Source organism: Eulemur rufifrons, chromosome 3, assembly GCF_041146395.1.
Source record: "Eulemur rufifrons isolate Redbay chromosome 3, OSU_ERuf_1, whole genome shotgun sequence".
NCBI lineage: Eukaryota > Metazoa > Chordata > Mammalia > Primates > Lemuridae > Eulemur > Eulemur rufifrons.
Window position 1 is genome coordinate 9,341,185 of NC_090985.1, and position 16,271 is coordinate 9,357,455.

The 16,271-nt window shown below is 52.2% G+C and overlaps 1 protein-coding gene across 3 annotated transcripts in view; it reads right to left on the reverse strand.

The window, feature by feature from the left end:
* Window positions 1–12,872: 12,872 nt before the first annotated feature.
* AKAP13 (A-kinase anchoring protein 13) overlaps window positions 12,873–16,271 on the reverse strand; it is a 164,856-nt gene continuing 161,457 nt past the window's right edge. For all 3 annotated transcript variants that reach the window (XM_069466637.1, XM_069466636.1, XM_069466635.1), the window contains one exon: window positions 12,873–15,872. In XM_069466637.1, coding sequence (XP_069322738.1) covers window positions 15,826–15,872 — 47 coding nt within the window. In that variant the 3' untranslated portion in view covers window positions 12,873–15,825. The remainder of the gene's footprint in view (window positions 15,873–16,271) is intronic.

Here is a 16,271-nt window from a genome sequence, read left to right on the forward strand (position 1 = left end):
TTGTTATTAGAGTAGGTTTCCCTTGTCTATTTTGTGCATTCCCCCGGGGGGAGGCGGCTGTGCACGGGCTTCCCGGCCAGGGCGTGCAATGCTCAGGAAAGGTTAGGAGGCCCTGCCCGCGGGCGAGCTGGAGGGCGTCAGTCTGCGGAGGACGGGCGGGCCGCCCAGACACGGTGCCCCGGGGGTCCCAGCTCAGTAAAGAGGGAGCCAGTGGCCAGGCTGGCGCGGAACACAGCGACCCTGCTCCTTCCTGAGATCGGATCCAGGAGAAAGCAGGTGCGCGCAGCTGAGAAGGGAGGTCCGTGCTGGGGCAGAGTGGGCTTGGAGTCTCCCGAGGGGGGCTCCTGGCTGTGGGCCTGCTTCCCTGCCCCTGCTGGCGCACACTCCGGGGACAGCAGTCAGACTCGTCCACGTACCCAGGCGCGACGCACCGCTTTGGTCCAGGCCGGGGAGAGCCGCATTCACATACTCCCCGTCCGCCCACGTGAGGCCCATGCGAGCTCCAGAGCTCCGAGAGCTCCGAGAGCCAACCAGCGGGCTGCGGACGCGGGGGACGGGTGATGGCTGCAGACAGCTGCCCCTGGGTCTCGCTGCCGGCGGGCCCTGGGTCTGCACGAATGCTTGCTGAGCCAGGTAGGAGCCTGAATGGCTGTGCGCCTTTGTGCTGGGGGGCCACAGGGGCAGGGGCCCATCCCCCAGCTCTGGAATTTGAGCAGCAGGAGCCATGACCGGCCGGCAGGGGGCAGGGGGAGTGGGGGCTGCAGCCGTCCTGTGGCTTTCCGTCCTTCCTTACTCACTGTCACCTGGCGCCAGGTGCTTGCCCACACCAGGACTTCCTGGTCACCTCTGTGAAAAAATGATTATAAAAAATGTAAACAGGAGGTGATGGAGAAGGAGACCTGAGTACACGTCACATCCATCTGATGACAGGGCACGCTCACGCTTTGGGACAACCCTCGCCGATGTAGACGTCCTGTTGTGCAGCTTCTGTGTGTGTGTGTCCCACTTCCCGCCCTGCCATACAGACGTGGGCAGGTGGCACTTGGCCCGGGCAGAGCCTCCCTGACTCGCTGCGTGGCCCTGCACAAGGTACACACACTCCTTAGGCTTCAGCTGCCACATCTGTGGAAGGGGGGCATGACCAGTGACCATCTCACTGGGCTCAGGACAAAGTCCTACAAACAGTGCCTGGCACTCAGGAGCGCTCAGCCACCGTGAGCTGCTGTAATTACTGTGTGGGCAGCTTGGTGACCTTTTGCTGTGCCACCACCCCCATGCCCGGCTCAGCCCCTCCACTGTCTGTGACCACGGGGCTGATTCCTGCTCTGGGCTTGTATGTTGGTGGTTATAAGTCACATCACCATGAACATCTCTGGACAAATCATTTTTCCTTCTTGTGTCACTGCTTTGGGCTATATTTTACCCCAAAGTGGTTTTGAGGTCAAAGTGCAGCGTAGTTTAACAGGAAAGACGTGGGCTCTGAGGCCAAAGGGCAGGGTCTTTACAGAGGAGACTCTGGCTTTGGAGCCAAGCAGATCTAGATTCAAATCTGTCACTACCTGTTTCCAGCTCCCTGGCCTGGGGCAAGATAGTGTGTGTGAAACTCAGTTTCCTTGTCTGTAAAAAAAGGAGGCAAGCCACCTGCTTGGGAGGATTGTTGAGGGGCTTAAATAAGAAAAGGTGTATTTCTTTCTTTCCTTAGAAAACAGACTGGGCTTAGGGCTTCCCCCACCCCCTCTGACCTGCAGAGGCCAGAGGCTGCCTTCAGAAAGCTGAGCAGGCAGAACACAGGCCCTGGGGGAAGGAAGAGCCTCAGTGCTCAGGAGTGTGGGGCAGGATGTGCTCTGCCCCGGGGGGAACTGAGGACCCCCGGAACTGAGGACCTGGTTAAGAGGGTTCGGGGAGCTGTGCCCTGTGTCCAGGATGACCGGCCATCCCGGTTTGCCTGGGACTGAGGCTGATTTCAGACTTTCCTCCTTGGGAGGCCGACTACCTCCAGGAAGAATGACTTCCTGCGTCATTGGTGGGGGCCGTCTCCCCCAGGTCCAGGCCTCGGTCTGCTCTGTTGGTTGCTTTGCACGGCGCATGCTGAGCACAGAGGGGCCAGATCATTGCTCAGAGGATCTTCCCCAGGAGACACAGAAGGTCACTGAGCTTGAGCTGGGTTTGTCCAGGCTTGTCTGAGCAGCAGTCAGGGCTAATGGATGAGGAGGCATTTTTCTCTCTTCCCAGGTCAAAGCCAGTGCTCCAAACCCTTGTGGTGGTGGAGAAAGGGCAGAAGGACTCCAGGGCCCTGCCTTCCTTAGGGGGAAGTGGCCTGGAGCACAGGGGTCCCAACCCAGAGAGGAGCTTGGCGGTGGGCTGGCAGAGTGCTAAGAGGCTCCTCTCCCGTGCTCTCCCAAACTGCGACTGCCCCTCTTTTCCCACCTCCCTTCCTCAGTTGCCCTTCTTTCATTTCATAAAAGAAAAACATCTCTCACCTCTCCTGAAACTCATAGTGCATTGCCCGGAGCATTAAAATGTCTGGGGCACCAAAGGGATACACTAAGGATGGACAGCACCCAAGGGAGAGGTTGACAGCAAAACATACAGTTATTAAAGAGGACAGTGCCTTTTAGAATTCAATTGATAAACACCTAGCAAGGAGCAAGATTCCACATCTTTGTGTCCATCTGTTCATCTATCTGTCCATCCACCCACCCATCCATTCATCCATCTACCTACCCTTTCACCCACTTGTCCATCCATCTGCACATCCACCCACCCATCCATCATCTATCCATCCACCCAACCATCCATCCATCCACCCACCCATTCATCCATCCATACACCCATCTATCCATCCATCCCTCCACCCACCCAGCCATCCATCTACCTACTCATCCATCTATACATTCATCTGCTTACCCATCCATCCATCCATCCATCCACCTGTCCTTTCACCTACCCATCCACCCACCCATCCATCCACCTACCCATATGTCTATCCATTCACTTACCCTTCCACCCACCCATCCACCCATCCATCCGTCTATCCACCTGCTCAGCCATCTATCCATTTACCCACCCATTAATTCATCCATCCATCCATTCATTCACCCATCCTACTTACTTCTCTACTTCCGTCCCTATCCAATTCTTAGCTTACGTCATAATTCAGAAATGGAATAGTTGTCATGAGGACATAAAACAACATTTTTATTTAGATTTTAAAGACAAAATCAAACTCTTTTTTGATAGAAGTTGAATTCTGAATTGGCCAATCAATTTGCCAGTAAGGACTGGCTTTGCTAATAAGGTTACATGGTGGGCATTTTCTATAAATTGAACAAATTAAATCTAGCCTTAAATACATTTGAAGCATGTAAATAATGTCTCATAAATTATTTACTTTTTAACTGTTAAACTTGTGCTACCATTTTAGAGATTAACAAAAACATATGCAAGACGTACATGGTTGTCCAGAATTGTTTTAGGGGGACACACAAACCAAAGGATTGCAGATCCCTGCCTGGGCCTGCCCTTCACAGGCAGCACAGAGCTGGGGCCAGGACTTAGCAGAATCTCCTCTCCGCCTTGGGGATGAGGCATGGCTAATGCCTCCATGTAGAGGAAGAGGCGGTGGCATTAAGCCCATGCCCACAGCTGGCCTGAGGCCCACTCAGCACCCGGTGCCAACCCAGAGCAGTGAGAAGAGGCAGGAATTCAAGGAACGAGCTGCTGTCCCCGGGCTGGTTCCGACAGGCTCCCTGCCCTGGCGTCAGGCTCAAGTTCTGAGGTTCCTTCCAGAGGAGGCCAGGCCAGGTGGAGGGCTGGGGCTTGGGAGGCTGTCCCAGGAAGGGACAGGAAGGGTGTGCCCTGTAGCCTGATAGACTTCCGTTGTCTCCTTTAAAGTACCCTGGCATGGAATAAGTTCACTACATTCATGAACATAAAGTATTATGTTTCCATCAAACATTGATATTTAATGACTTGGGAAGATGCTTATGATATATTATCAAGTGGAAAAAAGGCAGGATTATCCCATTTTGTAAAATAAACTGTGGTGTTTACACAAAAGAGACTGGAAGGGAAACCCACCATGTGAGTTGTGCATATTTCTGGATGGTTGCTACAGGCAAATAGAAACAGCTTTATTCAAGTATGACTGATACACAAATGAAGTACACAGATTCAAGGTGTACAATTTTATAAATTTTGACATATGTATATACCCAAGAAATCATCATCACAATCACCGGAGTGATATATATGTCACCCATGAAAAGTTCTTCCAGTCCCCTTGTTAATATATGTTTTATTGAGACATGATTCACACACCATACAATTCACCCATTGAAAGTGTACAATTCAGTAGTTTTTAGTATATTCAGAGTTATACAACCATCAGCACAATTAATTTTAGAACATATTCATTCCGCCCACAAGAAACCCCCTGCCCTTTAGTCGCTCCCTGTCTCTCTCCGACTGCCCAGTCCTAGGCAGCACTAATCTAGTTTCTGTGTCTATGCACTTGCCTATTGTAGACATTTTGTACAAATGAAATATGTGGCCCTTTGTGATTGGCTTCTTTGACTTAACAAGTCAACCCACATTCAAGGTCAACCCACGTTCAAGATCAACCCACGTCGCAGCATATATCAGTACTCGATGTTGAACCATCTGAGGAACTGCCGGAATGTTTTCCAAAGCCGCTGCATCATGTATGTGTATAAATTAAGGGATTTGTTATGAGGGATTGGCTCACATGATTATGGAGAATAAGGCCCACAAAAAGGTACAAGTCCTGGTGTGAGTCCAAAGGCCTGAGAACAGCGGGCCCTTCACGGAAGTCCTGGAGTCTGAAGGCCTGAGAACCAGAGTGCCACGTGGCAGGGCAGGAAGAGAGAATTTGCCCTTGTCCCACCTTTTATTCAAGTCCTCAATGGATTCGATGGTGCTGGCCCCCATTAGCGAGGGTGGATCCTCTTTTCTCTCTCCACTGACTCAAATGCTCATCTCCTCTGGAATCACCTCACAGACACACCCTGAAATACGGTCATCGTCTCCGGTGGTCGCTTAGTCCAGACAGGTCAACACACAATTAACCATCACAAGTCCAATGGCACCCAGATGCATCTATAAATTCTATTAGTCTATAGTTTCTACATTTTCTCTAATAAATATGTATTACTTTTAAATAGGGCAAAAAAGAATGTTATAAAAATAGCCCTGTATATTATTCATAAGAGGGAAAATTTGGAAACACCTAAGTTCCCAAAAATGACATATCCATAAAGTGGAATATTAAGTACCCAATGTTCATAACAAAATGTGAAATGAATTAAGTAGGATATAAATCTCTATATAGAAATATAGAACAAGACTTTAATTTCACTTAAAATATGTGTACAAAGAAAACACTGGGTATCATAATGAAATGTTAATGGATAGTTTTATTCTGGGTGATGGGATTATAAATGTCAAAAAGTTTAAAAAATAAATTTCAATATTTCCCACCGTATATTGTTTAGGGAATATGAATTACAATAATACTAAAAAACAAACACCCCTGAATGTTAAGACAACACCCTTGCTGAGCTGTGGCTAATACTAGGGGGCTGGGGTTGGGTGGGAGAGGATGTGGGCGTGAAAGGGCAGCCGGGCTGGGGCGAGGGTGGCCTCGAGTCCCTGGGGAAAGTCAGCTGGAGGTTGGTACCTGGATCTGAGCCTTGCAGGCAGCCTTGGGTGACTTCTCTGTCCACCACCTTCCTTGCTTCCTCCCGGAGGCCCCGGGATTGTTCCCGTGAGCCCAGGCCCACATGGGCTGTGCCTGTCCCATGGGCGCTGCTTCTCTCTGGCTGGGGGGACTGGGGGGGTCTCAACTGCAGCTGCACGCTGGAACCACCTGGAACCACTAAAACGTCCTGCTCCCAGGGCCCCACCCTAAAGGTTCTGATGTGACCCGCCTCAGGTGTGGCCTGGGCCTCTTTTTTTTTTTTTTTTTTTTGTTGAGACAGAGTCTCACTTTGTTGCCCAGGCTAGAGTGAGTGCCGTGGCGTCAGCCTAGCTCACAGCAACCTCAAACTCCTCGGCTTAAGTGATCCTACTGCCTCAGCCTCCCGAGTAGCTGGGACTACAGGCATGCGCCACCATGCCCGGCTAATTTTTTCTATATAGATTTTTAGTTGTCCATATAATGTCTTTCTATTTTTAGTAGAGACGGGGTCTCGCTCAGGCTGGTCTCGAACTCCTGACCTTGAGCAATCCACCCGCCTCGGCCTCCCAGAGTGCTAGGATTACAGGCGTGAGCCACCGCGCCCGGCCCTGAGACAGAGTCTTAATCTGTTGCCCAGGCTAGAGTGACGTGGCATTAACTTAGCTCACAGCAACCGCAAACTCCTGGGCTCAAGTGATCCACCATGCCCAGCTAATTTTGTATATATATATTTTTTAGTTGTCCAGCTAATTTCTTTTCTTTTCTTTTTTTTTTTTTTTTTTTAGTAGAGATGGGGTCTCGCTCTTGCTCAGGCTGGTCTTGAACTCCTGAGCTCAAATGATCCACGCACCTCGGCCTCCCAGAGTGCTAGGCTTACAGGCGTGAGCCACCGCGCCCTGCCTTGGGCTGGGCATCTTGAGGCCTAAATCTCCCCCAGGTGATTTTAATGTGCAGCCACAGGCTGAGAACCACTCATTTTGTGGATGTGACATGCTCAAGGCCACCCAGCCCTTCAGTGATAAGGTCTATACAGACAGCGATGGGAGGAAGTATCCGTGGTGCATTTATTCTGTGCTCTGTCCCGTCACTTGGTCACCGCAGCAGCCCGCTGAGCATGCAGCCTCTGCCTCGCAGGGGAAGGCGCTGGCGCTCGGCGCCTTGGCCCAGGTCGTGCTGCCGCTCACCGCTGTTTGCACGCAGCCGAGATGTCTGTGGAAAATTGTAGAACAAGAGCAGGATTCCACTGAAGGAAGCTCGTTTTGCAAGTGGAAAGGACCTGCTGCTCCAAGGAGGTGGAATGCAGAGCTCCTGGCGGCATCTTGCTTCGCCCTCTCTTCTCCCGCCGCCTCCTCCCTCTGCTCTCAGCTGCCCCTAGGGGTCTGCGGGGCATTGGTTCCAGAGCCCCTGGGCACACCCATGTCCCACAGACAACCCTGCCTGCAGAACTCATGTGTAGGTGGGTTTTGTATCCTGAGGATACTGTATTTTCCATCTGCGTTTGGTTGAAAACACTCGTGTGTTATACGTGGACCCTCGTAGTTCAAACTCATGTTGTTGAAGAGTCAACTGCATTAGGACACGTGTGCAAGGCACAGCCGCTCTCAAACTTCAGGCGCATAATCCCCGCAGGGTGTTAGTTAAAAATGCAAATTCCCTGGCTCCATCCTTCCGACCTGCTGACTCATTAAGTCTGGGGTTGGGCCCAGAGATACGCAATTTAGTAAGCAGCCCAGATAGTTCTGAAGCAGGAGATCCAATGACTACCCTTTGGAAAAACACTGGTCTCCAGGGAAAATCCCAGGTCTGCCGTCAAAGGGGTTGTGCCTGGCTCTGGCTGGGCCAGTCACTCCACAAGCTCTAATGTGATCATCCATGAGTGGGGACACTCGACCACCTTCAGGACGTTTAGGTTCCACGAGGTCACAGGTCAGGGACAGGAGGCTCCTGTGGGCTTCCCAGCCAGTGGGAGCCTCTCGCTCGCCTGAGCCTCGAGGCCCAAGAGAACGCATTCCAAGAAGACAAAACACGGACAAACTTTGACCCAGATGAATCTGAAACCACACGGGATGCCCCACGTCACCGTGAGTGCTCACACCTGGCGGACTCACGATGGGGAAACGTGCGCACGTTAATCAAGACCAGACCTTCGTGTTTTCCTTCTCTTCCTGCCAGGCAGAAAGAAAGAGTTGTGTATACACTTTTTCTTACAATAACTGTATGGGGAAGATGCCATCATCCCTGTTTTACAAATGAGCCGTAGCTCTGAGAGGTTAAGTGTGCTGCCTCAGACACACCGGAGCGGGGTGTGAACTTGAGGCTGTTTCCAGACCCGGCAGCTCTGGCTCTCCCCGTGGGAGAGGGTGAGGGAGCCCCTGGGCTTCCTGGTCCTAGGAAGGGTCCCGGGGCCTGACCCATTTTTGGTGGGAGGTGGGGCTCAGCCTTTAGGGCAGAGGGCTGGCGGCAGGGCTCCGGGTGACCTTCCCCAGACAGCTGGAACTGACGTCCACCCTCCAGACTCGACCCTGCTGGAGGAGAAGTGGTGGCCACTTCCTGCCACTGCCAGGTTCCTGGGACAGTCCTGCCTGCCCTTTACTCCCAGCACCCCAGCCTTGGAACAAAAGTGTGGACAAAGGGGCCTTCTGCTCAATTCCGGGGAGCAGAGGGCAGGGGACACTGTTGCACCAGCCTGAAGCCAGTGGGGTGGGAGGATCTAGTCATCATTTTATTTGGGGTAAGCTGCAGGCCAGCCCAGGTGCTAAGCGGCAGGCAGGAAGGTGGAGCCAGGTTTGACCTGGCTGTCAGGGAGGGCTTCCTGGAGGAAGTGACCATTAATCTGAGCGAGGGAGGCACCCTGAGCCAGTCCTGAGGGCGGATGGAGAAGACAGAGTCTGCCCCCAGGAGCTCTCATGATGGGAGACGAGAACCGCTGCTGTGACACTGCCCTGCCTGACACCAAGCGCTCCCCGCTCATCATCTCTAATCACGACTGATCTGCAAGCTACCTGTGCAGACACCAGGCCCGCTTGAAAGAGGAAATGGGGACAGAGGTTTAATAGCTTGTCTGGGGTCACTGAGCTGTTAAATGGCAGGACTGGAGACTGGGCCCATCCCGGCACCCTCCGTGTGGCCACTTGGCCTCCATCCGCAGCCCTCCTGGACAGAGGGGCCCGGCGCGGCCCTCTCCTGAGCTCCTCACTGCCCAGCTGGCCCCTGTCACAGCCGCAGTGTCTCACATGACCAGGGGCCCTCTGGTTTGCGCTGCGGGACCCGGGCAATGCTTGGGAAGAACCAGGGTTGTCCAGGAAACAGCCCCGCTCCCACGCCTGGGCTGGGGGTGGGGTGGGAAGTTCCGGGACGCTGGAAGGGAAGCGGGGAGGAGGGAGGAGGGGAGGGAAAAGCAGGCCTGGCTCTCAGCTGGTCCGTTCCTAGGAGCCATTTGGAGACCCCCTCCCCTCGGTTCTCCCACTGAGGCCTTCGGTCCTGTTTCCCAGGAAAAAGGAAAGTTTCCCAAAGGCGCCCGCAGGGAGGGGCAGCCCAGTTGTCGGGGGCCAGGCTGTGAGGAGCTGCAATCACATGAAAGGAGCCCGCCAGCCCAGCTGCAACTTGGATACTGGAGGCAGTGGGCGGGTGGGAGCCAGAGGTGGCGGACACCACACTGGGCCACCTTCTGCACATCTGGGGCACACGCCACGTGCTCCCACGGCCCGGCCCCTCCCCCGCCTGCAACTCCTCCCAGCCTCGGGGACACCCGCAGCGGCCTGCACGGGCCAGCCACCGTGGAGGGAGCTCTGAGCTCGGGTCTGAGCCTGCAGCCCGGTCGCCTCCCTTCTGCTTCCGCAGCTGCTTCCAGGGAAATCACAAGACCTGCACGCTGCCTGTCCTACCCCCAGCAAGCTCTTCCCGGCATTTTGGTCTTTCTGGCTTCCGAGTGTCCTCTCACTGCTCCCTGTTTAGATTTCTGTCCTGCTGCGTCGGTCACTCCTACTCCTTCCTGCAGAGCCTTTGCTGCAGACCCTGGGGCCGGCTTATGGCTGACCCCCCAGGCCTCAGGCTTTCCCTTGGGACGGGGGAATCTTCAGACAGAAAATGGCCACTTTTGCATAAGCCGCTTGGTGGCCAGGTTTGCGCTGCGGCAGAGGCCCTGGGCACGGCAGCCTCCCTCGGGAGCAGGCGGAGACTCTGACCCCACTGAGCGGCTGCCCGGTATTCTTGCAGCCCTCCCTGCTTTGTGCCTCTGCTGTCCTGGAAGAGAAGAATGGAACCTTCTTGCTCTTGTCTCCCAGACAGAGCCTGTCCCTGGATCAGGGCCAACTCAGTGGAGAGCGGAGGCGGCCATGGGAACCACTGTCCCCTCCCTGCTGAGGGTGGCTCAGTGGGATGAGGGCCATGGCGGGCTGCCCAGTGGGGTAGGGGACAGCCAAGGGCAGCGAGGGGGTGAAAAGGGGCCAGTGTTTCCCTGGCTTGTGGGGAGGCAGCTGTCGCCAGGCTTACAAAAGACTGAAGAAATCCGTGCACTTCCAAGTGGAAAAAGGAAAGACACTTGGCAGCTGGCACGACTTTCTTCTTTCTGGTCGCTGGGTCGGGGCAGGGAGTGAGACAGCGGCAGAGCCGGGATTCCAGGCAGCTGCGCCGTGTTGTGTTACTCCGAGCGGCAGTCTCCAGCGCCCACTCGGACTCACAGGTCTGGAAAGCTCAGACTCACAAAAGCAGCCAGTGATTCGGGAAAGGAAGCCGCAGGGCCCGCAGATAGGGCCCGGAATAGCCCAGACCTGTATTTCAGCAACTTCTCAGGAGCCCCCCAGCATGCTGAGATCAGACTGGGGACATCACCAGGGAGCTGCATGCAAATAGGATTCTTCCTGAATTAGCCTTTGGCAGTTGCTCTTGTCTGGGGGTGGAGTGGAGTGGAGGGAGTTGGCAAAGAAAGGGAAACCAACATTAAGGGTACTAGAGTCTGGAGCAAAGCACGTGTTCACCACACTGATGACCTAGGAGTACAAACCCTGCGACTCCAGGGCTGATGGATCACCCTCTGGGTTTGGGGCTCGCTCCAGAAGGGCCTGAACGTGCAGAAGGCCTCTGCTTCCAGAATCCGCCTTCCAAGGGCACAGAAATAAACCTTTTCACTGAGAAGGCGCCCTCAGAACTGGGGAGGGGAGTATCCCTTTTACCAGGAACAGGAATAACTGACAGCCACAACCAAGACTTCAAAGGAAATTTATTTTTTTGGAAGGTCTGAGGGGGACTTTTTACAAGAGTCTGAAGCTGGTAACTAGAGAGGAAGATAAATAAAATACAAAGCCAATATGTTGTGGCAAAATTCCAGAAAACACACTGAAAAAAAAAAATCTTTACAGTTTAAAACTGCTTCACTTTGTACATAATTACAAATTAATATACAGCATTTGGGTTTTAACCCACCTTTTTATTTAATAGGATTTAGCACAGATTAACGTCCATACAGCATTTGGAAACCACCAATGACAGCAAGGTGCAGGGTGTGTCCTCACAGCCCTCCTGCAGGTCCCCGTGCTCCGCCGTGCAGCCCACACAGGTAACCAGCACGCAGGAAACCACGAGGCTGAACCTGAACCACAGGCAAACCGGGCACGTCCTGTGTCAGTGCTCTGGGACTGTCCATCCCGTCGGGTGGTGACGAAGGCAGGGGACAGTTCACGTGGGGATGGTCTGGGGTGAACGGGTTCTGTGCTTCCTGCAGAAGCCCCTCAGGTCTGCAGCACAGGCAGGACCCACCTGGTTCTAGGGCAGGTCACTCGCTTGCGTGGCAAGGGACACTTAGCCAGTGGGGGCTGCCCACCTTTAAACCTTAGTGAGATGGAGAAATGATTCATGGCCTGTCAATCTTTGACAATTAAATGAATATGTGGTAAGATGCCTTTATTTTCCTTTCCTTTTTTTTTTTTTTTAATTCCTTTTATGGCAGCATTAAAATACTTTTCATTTCAAAACCTGGCCAGCAGGCAGTAGATTCCAAGGCTCTGGTTAACGAGGAATGTTACGCTACATTGAAAGAAAAATTAAGAACCAAACCCAAATAAACTCTTTGCCCTCCTTTGTTTCTGAGGATGGACGGGAGCAACGGGGCTGGCTGGGGCGCACTGAGACGGCCCTGCAGGCGGGCCAGGCACATGCATCTCCTGCAGCCGTTGCCACCATGTCATCCTGAGGGTTACTTCAAGGTTTCCATGTTTCCGGGGCTGGTGGATACCCTTCTGCAGTGTCTGGAGTCACCTCAGAGCCACCTTCTTTCTGGCCACTGAAGCCCACTCTGCAGGGCTGTCTTTCTAAATAAACCCCCTCCTAGGGCCTGGCTGTCCTCTCCGCACAAGTCGCCACCCATCATTAAACTTCAGCCCCAGTGCAAACACCAGAATCCTTGGGAAGAAAGAACTGGCTATGGAAAAAGAGCCTTAGAGACAAAAGAATGAAATAAAAGTACTTTTCTGGATCATGTTCTGGCCTATAAGGTTATGGTTCCACCCTTTATTTAAGGCAGAGAGTATTTAATTAAACCCTTGCACACTAACACCTCCCCTCCCAGTAAAGGACAAACAAACCCCAATGATCTCAAAACTTCGTGCTTATTAATATTGAGGCCTTGGGAAACAACAAGTAAGGGAGAAAATCAGCAAACGGATGACTTTCAGTGGTATTACCCTGAGACATATAAGGGGAGAAAAAAGGTAAGATTCGTACCTTTAAAAAAAAAAAATCTTGATAAGGATTTCTTCCCCACAGATTACTCTCATGGGGTGGAGAGAATGTTGGCAAAGGCTGAATGTGGCAATTTGCATGTTTTAACCCTCTCCCTTTTCTAAGAAGAAAACACATTTTGATTGTCTCAAAAGTGAAGCTAACTGAGGAGAGCATTTAAAGTGCATGTCACCCAATTGAGATGGCAACCTCTGAGATGATTATACTCAAGACAAGACGCAGTATCCTTCCAGGACACGCACGAGATTCTGGACATCGGGGGACTCTGGATAGATCTCCATCTGTCCCCCAAAACTTAAGCACAATTTCAGGCACCTGATTTCTTTAGCTTGGTGGAGAAGCACGGCTTCCCCACGTGGGAGCAGTGGTGGGGAATTCGCTCTGGGTCACCTAGAAACCACCTCTTCTCCCAGGAGAGAAAACCAGACAGGGCTTTAGACTCGGTAACTAGAGCAACTCTCAAGGTCATAAGCAAGAGCGCAAGCAGCCACAACCCAGGGAACTCCCCAAGCACAACAGTAAATCCCTTTGAGGTCAGTTTCAAAGGCGGGAAGAGACGGCACAGGTATGTAGAAGCACAGTTCTTGGTTAAGTGGTTCTTTAGGCACCACAGACTATACTCCCGGCTGAAGCTGGGGGCATTCAGGGGACTCTTCTGATTCTGGTTCTCAACTTGGCCAACCAGAACCTGACCAGGTCGTTTTAAGGTAATGGAGTGTGGGCAAAGGGGAAATTTCCATTTTTAAAAAAGGCCACTCAAACAACCAAAGTTAAACATCATAGCTAGTTGGGAGTAAAAGACACTTTAACATCCACTGTGCAGCCACGTATGTAAGTTACAGCACCCACGTGCTTCTGTGAAGAGTGCACGTGAAGAGTCCCTCATCAGCACTGACCCCTCGTTTCAAACCCCGAGAACAGGGTCACCCGGCCTACACGTACACAGGGAAGAAACACACATCTCTCATAGCTCACAGCAACCTCAAACTCCTGGGCTCAAGCAATCCTCCCGCCTCAGCCTCCCTAGTAGCTGGGACTACAGGCATGTGTCACCACCACACCCTGCTAATTTGTTTTTCCTATTTTTTGTAGAGATGGGGTCTCGCTCTTGCTCAGGCTGGTCTCAAACTCCTGAACTCAAGCGATCCTCCCGCCTCGGCCTCCCAAAGTGCTAGGATTATAGGTGTGAGCCATCACGCTGGGCCTGCATATCTTCCTTCAATATTGCCCTCCTGTCAACCCCAGGTGGGCAACTCAGGGTCAGTGACAAGGACAGCTGAGCCCTGTGGTGGATCTGAGGAAAGTCATGACAAGCTTAAGCCTGGAGTCATATGGATTGGTGAAAAAACACAACTTAACTTTTTGCTGTTTAGGGTCTTTGGGGTGGGGGGGATACATCACGGTTTCAATAGAAAAATCAGCTGGTTTTGGTCTTAAAGTCTATTTCTGAAGGGTAAGAATTCTCTATGACAAAAACAGCTCAGAGGTGACAACATCCTAATTCTCAAATGAGGGAGAAAGACGTCCCTTGATAAAACAATGAGGTGGGGTGGGGAAAGGGAAGGACACGGACCTCTTCTCCAACCCTTGAATTTCATGTGGGCCTTCACGGCACCGTGGAAGACCTAGCGAGCGAGCGGCCCGACTGCCACTGCGCTCTTGGCACTGATCGGTTTCAACTGTTGGGCTACTATTGGTTCATGCTTAAAAAAAAAAACAACACAAAAAAACACAAACACACACACACACAATAAATAAAACAAATCTAGGCTAGAAATTTTAAACCAGACCTCTTTCAAATAAACTGAAAGATAAATATCTCCATCTGCAAGGCCAGCTTGCAATTCATCAACAAGCACCAGGTTACAGATTTTTTTTTTTTTTTTAAGTATGTTCAAAACCCCATGCTTCTGAGGGGCAAAAAGCAGGAATCGAAGGCCACATGTGAAGCACAGAACTTCCCGGGGTCTCCCTGCATGGTACAGGGGCCTCGGAGGGAAATGTTACCAATGAACCGTCCCGCACATACCAGCCGCCGAGAAGCCTCAGGCGGGCGCAGACCAGAACGCAGCGGGAAAAGAAAACGAGAAAAGCAAAGCAGCAGCAGGCGGCAACCGTGACATCGTTCGGGGGCTGTGTACAATTAACCAGCAGACCTTTAGATTTAAAACATATTTTTAAGAAATCAAATTTTGCCAAGGCCTTCTGACACCTTTTGGGTCAGCTCCTCTCGGTCTGTAAGTGGCAGGAACCGCTACATGGGCTCAACCCCTTCACCTGAACCTACTTCTCAGCCAGTTGTCCTGGCACGGGGGTGGGGACAACCTTGCTGGGGGCCTCAGAGCGCAGCTCCTGCCTGGCCCTGGTCGGGGCTGGCACGGCAGGGCTGCGGCATGTGCCACCAGGGCGCACTCTCCCTGTCAGGGCCAGGCACAGCAGCTGCCCCGGGGAAGCCGCTGTGAGGGCTCAGAACACTGCCAGGAGGCCCTGGCCATTATTGAATGGTCAGTGACAACCAAAAAGTGTCACACTGCAGGGAAGATGGTAAGGAGGCCTCTCCACTTCATGTGTGCCCAGAACATGTGGGCAAACATCCTGGAAAGCCAGCGTATTTCTTCTGGATTGGATGAGAAAACGAGATACTTTTTTTAGTGCCTGAAACAGCAAGATCAAGGTGTTGCAGACCACATGTTGTTACACACATCACGCCTTCTCTCACTGGTGTCGCAAATGTCTGTCATCCCTTCTAAAATGAAATGAGAAATAGATGCAAAAAAGGGGGTGGTGTGTGCACAGGGTGGGTTTAAAGGGACCCCAATCTCTGAGGACTACTGGGTGAAGTTCTGAGCATCCAGGGGCGACTGGTTAGTCCAGGCTTTCCCTCTTGTGCTAAGCTGACCAGACGGCTCGTGCAGGCTGTGCGTGCTTCTGGTGTACCCCATGTGTATATGCAGGCCACTGTATATGTACACAGATAAAGTCCAAACTACCTGCTGTCTAGTTTTGGTTGTGCTCCCCCAAATAAAAGGCAGTCAGAGTTTCAGACCTCATTTGGAAACACACTTTCAGACTCTAGGAATTCCCAACAGGTCCAAAACCATTGCCTGTACTTCTGGAGCCACTACTTTCAGTGTAACACCTTGAGCACGGCCAGCCCCAACCCGCAAGTCCTTGGCAGCCACAGCCATGGCTGAAGCAGAATCTGGGCTTCCCTCCCCACCCTGACACTCAACACAATCTGTCCCTTCTGTCCAGGACCCAGGAGGACTGGACGCGGAGGAGCAGTGGCTGTCCAGTGTAGGAGACTTGTGCACGCAGGGACAGCACGAGAGGTGGGCTGGGAACCCCTGGCCAGGACCAGGAAGCAGCTGCCTCCTCAGAGAGGAGAAAGGTCAGCAGAAAATCTCTTCACCCTCGGCTGACACTTCCGCAGGACCATCTGCAAAAGTGAAAACCAAGAACAAAAACAAATTCAGAAAAAAATGTTCTTTTCACTTACTTCCTCCCCAACCAAAAGTCTCCTGTGATGCAAACAGGTGACTGGGCCCTATGGGCAAGTGACTTTCTGCACATGGGGGTTTCCAAACTGATCCAGTGAGTGAGGTCCTTAGTGGTATTTTTCACTATCTAATGCTCTTTCTAACTTTTACATTACACACCAGAATGGTTAGCCTCTGGCCTTCAGTTTCCTCACTTCCCTTGGGGTAAGCAGCATCTGCACCACACAGTTATTATAGGATTAAATCACCAGTCGCTCGCTATTGCTGTTAGTTACTGGGCTAGGCTTAGAAACGCAGGGAGGCCTTGAATGACTTCATTTAGGTGAGTTCCAGGTCCT